General features: G+C 44.3%; 1 protein-coding gene across 4 annotated transcripts in view; it reads left to right on the top strand.

Moving 5' to 3' along the window:
• The window catches only part of SETBP1 (SET binding protein 1), a 268,746-nt gene that overhangs the window by 115,266 nt on the left and 141,116 nt on the right, over positions 1 to 12,364 (top strand). For 3 of the 4 annotated variants that reach the window (XM_061450574.1, XM_061450572.1, XM_061450575.1), the window contains one exon: positions 6,600 to 6,671. The exons of the other annotated variant lie outside the window; for it this stretch is intronic. In XM_061450574.1, coding sequence (XP_061306558.1) covers positions 6,600 to 6,671 — 72 coding nt within the window. The remainder of the gene's footprint in view (positions 1 to 6,599; positions 6,672 to 12,364) is intronic. 4 annotated transcript variants of the gene reach the window in all.

Genomic DNA, 12,364 nt, shown 5'->3' with positions numbered 1-12,364 from the left:
ATGTCTGCCAAGAGTTAATGTGCTTAGTAAGAAGATGCTAAAATATTCTTTCCCACTCCAGTTTGCAACTGAGAACTTGTTAGTCTGTAATATCTTTTATTTATAGAGCCTTTGACTCAAAGGATCTGAAAGTGCCTCTATCTGGGAGTCACTTCAATGATACTCCAGGCAGGGGTGCTTCTCTGCGGGAGTCTCTGGCTGAGGTTTCAGTGTCTGCTTTGCCATGGACACATGTGAGGGATGTAGTCTGCCTTGCCAAATGCCAGCACTTGGTACTAAAGGCTGGAGGGAAAGGCAGAAACCCACCCTAAGCCTGAAGAATAGCAGAGAAAGAAAACAGACATGTAAACCGTCTGGGAGAAAGGATTCAGATGGACACCAGCTGTCTTTGGAAGCAGATGATGGCAGGAACCATTGCCAGTGCTGGATGACATCCTTATACAATAGGCCAGGGACAGTGAAACCACTACTCAGAAGAGGGGATCTAGTGGCCCTACCTGGATATTGCCCTTTTCACCCCAGCCAGCCTGTAGAAAGCTTCAATGTGGACCTTGTGCATGGGACACATCCCAGTGGCAGAAGTGCTCTTCAGGGCACAGGCCCGAGGCTTCGTTTACAAATGCACATTCACATGTCCCTTAATGAGTGCAGTCACAGCAGGGCATCTGCTTATTTTAAGTCCACTTCAGTGCCTGCCTATCAGCTGCTCCACATGCGGCAGCTGGTGGTGGCTGAAGGACCAGCTCCTCCATGTGGCTTCTGGCAGCTAAAGGGTATCATCCAGCCCTCTGTTTCCCTCCCGTGTTATACACTCAACCCAGGGAAGCGAGAGTCGGACCAACTGATGAGTTTATGATTCCAGCCTGTGATTTCTGCTTCATCCACAGCCAGGCGAGATTTTGCCAAGATACATATTAGGCAGCTGCTGAGGACACTGTTGTTTTGTCTGTACCACCCCAAGCATGCTGTGTGTCTGTCTGTCTCCTGGTCTGTCTCTGCGACCTCACTTTCGAGATGACTGTGCTGCTATTCCCCAAAGAGGTCAGAGCACATTTGGTGAGAACCAGCCTTTTCCTGGCAGTTTTGTTGGGCCTCCTGAGGGACCCAGCGGCAGAGGCACTGGGCCTAAGACACAGCAAATGCCCATCTGTTTCACTGCCTTCTAACTCCCATGGCTTCCAAGGAGTCCTGATGTGTTTCAGTGGACAAAGCAGTCCAAAGAAGCTCATAAAAAGCCCCAAGGACACCAGCGGCTGCGTATGGGGCCATGGCCTGCTCTATGTCTCCAGTGTGGTTTGCAGCTTAATGCACTCATACCATCATGCTAAAATCTTCTCTCTTCCCTCCCAAGCTATCCTCATCATCAGCATTATTAGATTTTTTTTTCCTCAGATCTCTTTCCTCCAGGCACTAGACAAGGTGCATTTTATACCACTTTATCTCCATCATGCACATGTCCACGTTTCAAACTCTGGTTTAATTGGAGTCACATCGCTGGCTGCAACTTGGCTCTCTCGGGTGCTTTCCATACAGAACATGCATTTTTTGCCTCAACCTTTTTCTGTCTCCCAGCCAAACCTGTCTCCTCCCTCCTTTGTGAAAGGGGCCGGGGGTTGCATATCCTTGCATGTGCAAGAGTTGTACTGCGTGCTTTTAGGGTATCTCTCACTCTCTCCTTCATCCTCAGAGAAGAGCATACATATGTCGCACATATGTATGGGGTATTTTTCCCCTCTTCTTGGTCCATTCACATTTCACTCCCTTTGGCACTCCATCTTCACATGCTGCTTTGGATTGGGGGATGGGAGTGGGAAGGAGTCCCTCTATGGACAAGCTAAGAGGGAAAAAGGGCAAAAAAGAAAGACAAGCCAAAAATGAAAAAATAAGAGAATAAATATTTGGGAGGAGGGCATTTAAGAGGAGCGAAAAACAAATCAAAGCTGGTGCCAAGCTGGAACCAGCAGCTGGTTGCCAGCACAGCAGGCTGAGAAGTTGTTAGTGGAAGTGCTCAGTGCCATGTTTGGGTTGCTTAAAAAAAAACCACCCTACCTCCCTCCCTTGTTACTCTGGCTCTGTTTTTCTGCCTGCCCCGCAAGCAGGAGGAGGAACTGGGTTGCCAAATGTAAGCTTGCAGGAAGTTTGCATGTACAGCAATGACAAGGGATGCAAACAGAGTGTGTTCTGCCCCTTGACACGTGCGTGTGCACATGCATGAGCAACCCTGAGCACTGCAGTTTAAGCAATTGTGAGTTGGTTGAAGCTGCTAGGTGTGTTGTGGGTGCAGTGGTTCTCCACTCTGAGGAGATGCCAGTGCATTGGCAACCATGGCATGATTTCTTTTGCCAATGTGATGGGAGGAAGTGGGAGGGCTGTGGATGAAGGAGAAAGGGGTGTGTGTGGAAGGTTGTAACGCTTGGCTGGAAAAATTTAGAAGGATACAAAGGAGAAAGTGATGAAAAGGGGTAGTGGGGAGGGGAAGGAGGCTGTGAACTGGATGCTGTAGAGGTGGAAAGAGATTTATGTTTTCAGAGTGGTTTGGTTGGGAGTAGGCTGTGAGGGTGTGCGGTGCCACAGGCAGGGCTGGGGGTGCTGCAGTGAGGCTGGTGGCCCCATCGGTGAAGCGGCGGAGCTTAGTTTTCTTCCTGTCTTTTTCCTCCTCCCTCCACTGGGTGCTCGGAGGAGAAGGCAAGACAAAAAGCTGAACCGGTGCCAAGAAGGAGCTGCAGCGACTCGAAAATGGCACTCTGCACCGCACTAATATTTCGAAGCTGGGCTGCGCTGAAGAGCAACGGAACGTGCCAGGAATGAGAATGGCTGCATCCACAGGGCTGCTAGCCAGGCTCAGGGGTGTTCCCCCTCCTCCCTGCTTCCCCTTTGGCTTGTAAATGTGACCCTTTTCTTCTCCATTCACCGCTTGTAATATTTAGGGGTTCTTGAAAAGAGAGTGGAGCCTTGCTGGGGACTTAAAGTGGAGGGGGGACAGAAGGTGGACAGCACCTCGAACCCTGAGTCTGGTTCAGTGTGGCAGAAAAGCTCTGCTTGTAGCCAGTGTCTAGCCCATGTGTGCTTGTTACAGTGCTCACTGGAAAGGATTATAAGCAGAGAAAGGGTGAGTGTGCTCATCCCCTCCTGCCATGTCCATATCAGGGAGGAATTTAGATTTTTCATTAATTTTAGCTCATGAGGAAGAGAAGACTTGATTCCCCGGGAGTTTCCTGATTGTTTTCTTGTTGCCACTCCTTCCCCCCTCCTCACTGTCCTCCTCCTCTCTCCATACCCATAAGGCTGCTCTCGTGGTTCTGTATCCTGATGCAAGGTTACTTGTAGGACATGCAAATCTCTGCAAGGTGCAGCGTCACCTGCATCTGTGCTCCCCTCCTCTTTCCATTTGCTGAGGGGCGAGGCAACTTCCAGGCGGCTCCATGGCTCAGCTGAGCACTTGTCTAATGCAGTGTCAGTGCTTCGGTTGCAAAAGCACCTTCCTGCAAAGCCTGCCTGGATAAAACAAACAAAAATGTCATACACTGCTGAAACTTCAACAGCAATTTATAAGGTGGATTTATTTGTAAGGGATGAGCTGCAGTTTTGTTGTGGTATTTGTTTAAAAGGAAAGGTTTTGCCCTGGACTTGTCCTCTCTTCCTTCTATTCACAGGCTAGGAAAAGGCACATAAACATACCCTTTTTTTTTTTTTTCTTTTGTAATGGGGTTTTGATTTTTTTTAAACCCTTTTAAATTATTACCAACATAAGCATTTCTTGTAGTAGTTCAATAGTTGAAACTGAATGCAAAGATTTTCCACCACCATATGAGCATGATCCTGTCTGGATTGTTCCCTTCCAGATCTGAAGTTTTAGGTAGGCTTTACAGAAATTAGAGGCTAGAGAAAGAGAAAACTCCTGCCTTTGGGTTTGAAAACAGGTCCAGATCCTGTTTTAACAGCAGTTTTAGCACTCACACAGCCAGTAGGTCAAGTTCAAGGAGACCTTTCTAAAACACAGGCTGAGGCTCATTAACTTGCTGCATCTCAAAAGCTTGTGGGTTGTTGGGTTGTTAGCTTGGCCCAGTTTGTAGTCCCAGGAATGGGATGATTTCCATGACCATTCTCTCACCTGAAGACCATGCCCTAGTACATATCCAAACCACTTCAAACCTCACCTTTGGTTTCAGACACATAGACCTGGTTTTGGAAAACCTAATTCTGTTCAAGCAATGCTTTGTGGAAATACTGTGATAGTGGGTAATTTAAGGGGACTTAAAGGTGTTATCCAGCCTGCTCTCCTCACATTCTTCTCACAGCTCTTTGCAGACTGATGGTCTTTCTTCTGCAGAGGATCAAAAGCTCAGTCCCAAATTAACACTGTTGGGAGGTGCACTCATTTCTGAAGTGATGCCAGCAGGTTTTGTATGGAGTAAGATGTCTGCAGTGACTGACCCCTTGCTCTTCCTCAGCCCTCAGGTGTGCCTTGTACCAAGTAGTTGCCGCAGCTCCACTTGGGCTTATACAGAGGACATACTTTCGTCTCTTCTTGCTCTTTTTATTCTGTTGCAAATGAAGGGTATGTAGTGCTTGGCCCAGAGAGCATGAAGAAGCCATGACAAAAGTCATCAAAAGGGTTAGGTATGCACCATGGAGTAATCAGTGTATGTTATACCTTCCACCAAATCCTACCTGTTCTTCATGAATAAGGTACATACGTAAAATACATGGGTTTGTATGCACACATATGGTTGTTTTTTGATTTTCAGTTGCCTCTTTGGACTTAATGAGATAAGCTGTGTATTTAAGCTACCATCTTCACCAAGGACACATACCATCTAGACTTGTCTGAATTTCCTAGAAGTCCTTGCTGATACTTTTGCCTGCAGCTGCATCTCTTTCTGTAGTCTCAACCTCCTCCTTTTTATCCTGAGATACTTGACTATGGATTCCAGCCTACAAAAGCAAATGTCAAGAATGGGGTTTAAAGCCCACATCAAAGTAAGCAGAGGAGACCCTAACCCACCATGAAGCTGCCCAAGGTCACAGCTCATGCTTTCAGATGTGGAACCAACTTGTATTTACTACTGATTTAGATCTCGTGATACTTCAGTTACCAAATAACAATTCCCAACAGATTTATAGAGAGGATACCAAAGGTACGGACAAATATGAATGTAGACTGGCAGCATCCAACTACACAAAGTAGCAATGTGGCGTTTGATACTCAGGAAGGTAAACTGAGGACAGCAAATGAAGATATCTTCCTAAACCTTGATATATCAGAACGCAAACCTCTTCTGTGTCCTCAATATCTTGACAATGCTCTGGAGTAACATAGCATGTGTAACAGATCTTGTCCATCTTGTGACAAAAATATTACTCTTGGACTTTCTAGGTGGTCCAAGTAAGCCATCTGGGCAGCTTGTTCATGCTTTCCAAAGAGCCCAGCAAGGCATTGACAAGGCAGCTGAATGTCTTTGATTTTATTGCTCCTTGTGTCAAAGCGTTGTCTCTGGGTGTATTTCCCTTGAACATGATGTCTCATGAATCTCAAGTTGCTTCCTTCAAATCCTTCATTGTTTTAACACTTTATAATGGGAAACATTGTCAGCTTGGAGTTGTTATGAGAGGACTTGTGTCTGAAAGGGTTAATCTGGAGGGTTCTTCCAAGGCTTGTCTTCCACCCGGTCTGACCACACCTTCTCCACTCCTAGTCTTTCTTCTTTTTGATCAGTAACCTCGCATTTCTGTAATCTACATGTGCAAATGCTTTGCAGTCACAGTCCAGTAGCTGGGTTAATCTCAGACCCCTGAAGTGGCAGATGGTTGATCTGTTGCTGATTCCAGTTACAGCAAATAGTGCCACCTATTATCTTTGCACAGGCTGCCGTTTAAAAGGATGCCTTGGACAAAATCAATGAAAAGCAAAGCAAAGCAGACACACTCTGATCTGAGTCACCACAGGTGAAAATGTAAAATATTTCACCTTTGTGTGAATGGCTGCAGAGGTGGAGAAAGAGGGGAGAGGAGGTGAGAAGGGAAGAAGGGGAGAGGAAGTTCTAATTTTCATACCAGAAGTGTAGGAGCACAGGGCAGAGTGAGTTTGCTGCAGTCACGATGTTGAATCACAAGCATTTACCCTGTTTTAAATGGTTTTGCAATGTCGTAATCCTTGGCTTCAGCTCCCTGCTTTTAACTGTTAAACAAAGCAGGCGGGTTGGCATCCTGTGACACCTTCTTGCTCTTCCCAAGCTTTTCCAAAGTGGGCTGTCGTAGGAATCCATGGCATCATTCCCTGCCATCATAGCTCATTGTATGCCCTGGGGCTGCTGGGGAAAGCTGGGATGGCCCTCTAATGCCAATATGCTTACCAGGGCTACTTGGGAGGGGAAACCTATGTACCTGTATGGGTTATGGAGCTTGGGGGACCTTCCAAAACTGAGTAGTGCTGAAGGTGAACCCTAGCACTGGGTGTTCAGGTGGTGGTGGGCAGGGAGTAGGATATATGGAAATGGAGAAGGGCAAACTGAAATTTTGGATGCTTGTGACCGTTTTCTGTGCAGTCATTCCCGCAATAAAGGTTTTCTCTTTTCTCTTTGCTCTGGGAAACTCAACAGAGTCAGATGAAGAATCTGGGACGAGACTGTGGGTTCCCTGTGCAGAGTGCAGTGACAAAATCCGTGAACAAGGTAAGAAAAAGGGTTTGTGGCTATGAAAGTTTTTGTTTCTTCCTTTTCCCTTTCCAGACCATTATTGCAGTTTTGGACAAAAAAAAAAGGTAGATGCATGTAGCACGGAAACTGATATTTCAAGTGCTAAGCAAAAGAGTCTAAAAAGAACAAGCTAATTCTGTAAGGGTGGTGAGGCACTGGAATGGGTTGCCCAGGGAGGTTGTGAATGCTCCATCCCTGGCAGTGTTCAAGGCCAGGTTGGACAGAGCCTTGGGTGAGATGGTTTAGTGTGAGATGTCCCTGCCCATGGCAGGGGGGTTGGAACTAGATTATCTTAAGGTCCTTTCCAACCCTAACTATTCTGTGATTCTGTGATTCTAAATCAGGCTTCTTTTTAATTCATGCCATTATGATGGTTTGGGTTTCAGAACAGTTTGCATTGTATCCAAATGAGCTGCGTATGAATAATTGTTACCAACCTCCGGACACCAGGACCTAATTAGGATGTATGAAAGAGCCTTAAATAGGACATTTATGTAGTGAGCTTCCATATGTCTCCTCGTACAATTTATTTGCTTCACTCTATTGAGATATGATGAGAATGAAACTCCTAGAACTGCCTTTGACTCTGAAGCTCTTCTCCTCATCTCCTCTGCAGTTATAGCCCACTATTAACTGGGCTATTAATAGCCCACTATTAAGCAGATAATACCTATTTTCCTGTGTTCTAAAAGAAAAAGCTACTGTACTGCTATTCTTACACCACACTGCCCATGTTTCTCTGTTTCTGAGTTTCTGATGGAAATAGAATGTGAAATGCCAAAACGGGCTAAGAAAATATAATGCTGTCAGAGAAAGCACAAAAAATGTTAGTGCAAGATGATCTTAAAGGACTAGTACCTACAATATCTACCTCAAAACCCTGCTGAAAGCTAATGTTGTGATATTTCAGTCAATGTATACATGCAGTTTGAAGTGCTCTATGTTGGTTCTTTTTCACTTTCTTTGTGCTAAAATGTGAGGAAGGGAGAAAGGTTGGTAAAAGGCTGACTGAGTTTTGTCTTAGTTTTGAATATTTAGCTCAGCCTGGGCTAACATGATCTCTGGTATTCTCTATTCATGTTATGTTGCAAGAAATGATCTTTCAGAGTGGTTTCAGCAGGTATCCTTTATTTTCAAACACTTTTTTACATGTATGGCTCCACCCCATGCTTCATGTGTTCTGCTTCATTCCTTTATTCCTATCTTCTTGAAGTCCTGAAGTCAGTGAAACTTAAGTGTACAAACAAGTGCCAGTTTCTACATGGATGATCTTTAATAAGTGCTCAGGGTTTTGTTTGTTTGATTGTTGGTTTTCTTTTTTTTTTTCCCAAATCAGGCCTTATTTAGTGAAAGACGATTCCACTTGCAATGATTTTGTTTATGATAATTCACATGCGTATTCCCTTCTAGGAGTTGTCACTGACTTCCAGAAGGGAGGTTAGTGCTGGTCCCCTTGCAATGATAATTATAATCAGACCTGTCAGCCTTCACACAGTCTGTGCTTATCACTTGCATTTAGGAGGATTTTTCCTGAAGCCTATTACCAGTGCTGCTTCTTAGGGAAAAATAGTCACATTTTTTTTCTGCTAATCTTTGACGGCTCTCAGCTTTGAAAGCCCAGAGAAGAGCAAAATGACTGCCAGTTGCTGTTAAAGGGACTGTCTGTTGCCCCCAGTGTAGGGCTCTGCATCTGGAGAGGCGGGGAGTGGGTGAATAGTCTGGGAAGTGCTGAGGGGTTTAATTTGGTTGTGACAACTGTTTAGGTCTGCAGGAAATGCAAACTGATGTTTTTTCCAATTATAATGCTCACAGAAACTATCTCTGCAGACCTGCTAGACAAGGGCTTCAGGTGGCAGGTAGCTGTTTGCAGTGGTATCCTCTTTTCCTACTGTTTTGGGCAGCAATCTGTGTTTTTGCCCACGCTGAACCTCACAGATGCAAGATGGGCAGAGAAGAGGCTGTAGTCATTGCTAGGGGAGATGTATGGCATTCACTGACCCACTAGTACCTGCACACTGCAGTAAAGGAGTGACTAACCGGACAGTGCGATGGTGTTGGGTACATTTTTGTCCATTCCAGGATGTTTGAAAATTGTCCCCTCTAGTGTTATTCACTGGGAAACACATCCCCCCATTTACTAGATCTCCCCACATTTTCACTCCATTATTCCTATTAATATGATGGTAATGCCACTTTCTTTGGGGTTTGTTTTTTGATAACTTGTAAACAAAAAAAAACCCCGAAGTAATTTTCACCATTTCATTAGTCTAAATGAGTGACACATCTTTAAGTCCCTCCTACATTATCACCATCCTCTTTGTAATGTCCTCAAAGATTTGCCCTGCCTTGATTTTGGCAGAATTTGAGGGTGCCCACCACTTTTTTAGCAAAGGAAATGGTGGAAGAGTGAGAACTCATGTCCTCTGCACTTACATATTTACAGTGTGCAGGGATATGATCTGCTTTTTTTTTTATTTAAATTTGCTGGGAACTAGAAATTTATTTATCAGTTGTCACTCCCTGAAGGAACACAAATGCTATATAGCAAAGACATCATCTATTATACAAACAGATCTGAAGGCTTTGCTATTGCATTCCTCTGGCTGCTGCATGGAGTAAAAAAGGCCTTCGGCTGAACAGAGACAGAATGATACTTAGCTGTAGCATCTTATGACCTTTTGATCAGCTGAGATCTCAAGCCATATTAGTGGACAGATTATGATGTGATGGAAAGAGGGCCAGGAATAGCCTTTTTATCATGAGATCCTTCCTGTGAAAATCCTTCTTTGGTATATTCTGGTGGTTAATCACTAGGGCCAGGAAAACAAGGGAGTGAAATATTGGTACAGGCAATCCAAATATGCTTGGGTTTGCCAGCTACAGTTGGATATTACAGTTTACAGTTTCTTCCTAATATTCTCCTACCTTCCTGTTTCTATCAAGGTTGTGGGTGACCTTGCAATATCACTAAAACCTCCATTTTGGCAGAAAGATCTACACAAAATGGACCCTGAGTCCTGGGACTACAGTCCCCAAATTGAAGGTATGCATGTGGTGAACATGGATATCTGACTGCTAAGAGGAACATTCACATGGAAATGTGTCTGTCATTTTTGAGATAATAACAGCAATGCTTAAGACTATTTCAACTGGTTTTAGTAAAAAAAAACCCCGATAACCAAACCCCATGTTTTAAAAAATGCAGAGCGCTGATAGTATTTATCTTTTTACAGAGCTAAACAGAAACAAGGACAGCTTTTACACTGATCTTAACCTACGTGCCTGTGCAGGATTACTCCTTAAACTTTGCTGTAGGTTTAAATTAGCCTCCTTTTTATGTTAATGGCCAGTTGGATCTTCAGCCTTCTTGATAACTGGGCATAAAGGAACATCCATTCATTGCTGACTGCACATTGGCAATGGTTGTGTGAAAGTTTGGTCTGTCTGCTGTGTCCACTTTTGGAAAGAAGGAAGGATGGACATGCGTTTGTGAAGTCTGATGTAAATGCATTTGGGTCTATCTGAGCATAAAGCCATACCCACGCAGTCCATGCTGATTATGAAGTATGTAGCATAGCCCTATATATGATTAACATGGGGTAACTGAGCTGTAAACATTTTGCTTCATCTAGAAGACAAACCGTTCATTTTCCCATTGGAAAAAAGGAAAAGGGCTGGTGGTGTGTGAATCCCAAAGTGCTGTCAGTGTAGTGGGGAAGCTTATACACCAGGTCTGGAGAACAATAGAAGGTTACGGAGGTGGAGGAAATTCACAGCAGAACACTGTCTCTTCATATCTCCCCCAGCCTCTTCAATCAGGTGCCTCCTGGGCTTCCTACTTCTCTTACCTTTTGCACTAGATCATAAGGTATTAGATTCTGTTGGCATGAAGTCATCCACCATCCTCCTGGCATTACAGGTTACTAAGACAGGGAGCGGCCATTGAAGATTGAGGTTGTGAGCTCACATGGTAGTTTTAGCTGCCAGGGACACAGAAGTGTTCAAATAGGAGATGGATGGAGGCATCAGCTGCCTGACACAAGTCTCCTGGCAAAAACAGGCAATGCAAAGGGTGGATGGCAGCTTTGATGCTGCTTGTTCACCAAGAAACTGCCATTGCTGAAATACAGCCGGCTCACTAACATAAAGTGCTCCCTCTCAAGCTCCATCTGCAAACCACAAGTTGGTTGCTGCACAGATAATGCTTATGGATGAGTATTGTCACAAGTGAAGCCGTTCAAAGGAATGGCTTCCTCTGAATGGCTGCCAACTGAGAGTAAGAGCTCTGAATGGAGCTTTGAAACCTTTCCACTTTGTGGTGTGTGTGGTTGAGAGGGTGTAGGTACAAAATGTTTCCTCTGCCTGCCTTGGCTGCCTTGAAGTTCTTGGGTCCTTGTGGGGTTGCCCGTACTTGGGTGACACCATGCCAAGATCTGCCCTCGTGGTGTGGGTTTGTGTGCTTTCTCATAACTTGGAAGGACTCCTAAAACAGACTCTTTGCCTTGGGCAGTTTAGCACAAAAGTTCCAATAGGACATATAATGGTCCTCCAATGTAGTATGGTTAGAACATATGGCAAGTACTTGAGGTGAGATGCTTTTTGAGGGGTAGGAAATTTAAAATCACATATGTTGAATATGTAGTACCAAGCTGATGGCAGTGATGTGGGATGGGAAAGAGAGGTCACTGGTTTGTTTATGAAGTTAAGTCGCCCATATATACCATCTTTGTCATTTTAAACACATGACAACTGGTTCCTTGCAATTGTTCTTTTATTGCAGACAGCAATAATCTCCAGTTTCTCACTAAGTAAGAATGATTTAATGAACCAGCAAAAGATTATTGTTGCAACCAAATTTAAAGCTATAAAATTCCCTTCTCCTGGCTGGAAAGAGATGATCTTGGACAGTAAAAGAGGAAGAAGGACATATGTCATACTAGTGTCTTAGGCTGTATCTGTCTTAAGCAAGTTAAGCAGTGTCTGGGAATGTTCACAGGAGTGTGACAGGGTATACACAAACTACTAGACCAGTGTCCGTGTCACACTTTGGTCCACAACAACTAGCAAGATCAGGGTTCATCCCATGAGCTGTTTGCATTTAGCTGCTGCTTTAGGGAAGTTAAGACATGGTTTCAAGCAGAGATGCAAACATGCGTGCCAGTTGGCCTCAATGCCTGGGAATATTTCTGGGCTGATTCAATTTGCTAGTGGCTGAAGAAGCTCAGGCCCAATTGAGAAGCTAGACTGCATCATCCTAAACTACTAACAGTGGAAAAGGGGTGCCACCATCAGAAACTAATTCAGCCTCCCTTGGTCCTAACTTTCCAAATAGTAGACGGTTGCTAAGGCATCTAAACCCACAGGCTTTGACATGCTGATAGCAGAGAAAAGGCTGTATGATCCCAGAAAAAGTCTATGTATAGTACAGGTAGATTTCCTACATATTTATTAGTCACCTCCCCTGCCTATCCAAGCTTGGATAAGAGAATAAAGTCATTGAGGTGTGCTTTCCTGCAACAGCAAGTGCCACCCATTATTTTCCTATGCAGAAAGTATTTCTTTCTCCCTAACCATAGGGAGGTCCCTTTTTTAATAGTTTCCAGCCATAAGATTGTTTTTTTATATAATTTCCTTTTTGTGGTTTGGTGGTTGATAGTTAAATGTGTCCA

Source organism: Pezoporus flaviventris, unplaced genomic scaffold (assembly GCF_033815535.1).
Source record: "Pezoporus flaviventris isolate CSIRO_AGI_PZ_B2104156 unplaced genomic scaffold, CSIRO_AGI_Pfla_v1 ptg000010l, whole genome shotgun sequence".
NCBI lineage: Eukaryota > Metazoa > Chordata > Aves > Psittaciformes > Psittacidae > Pezoporus > Pezoporus flaviventris.
This window is presented reverse-complemented; position numbering and strand designations above follow the sequence as displayed.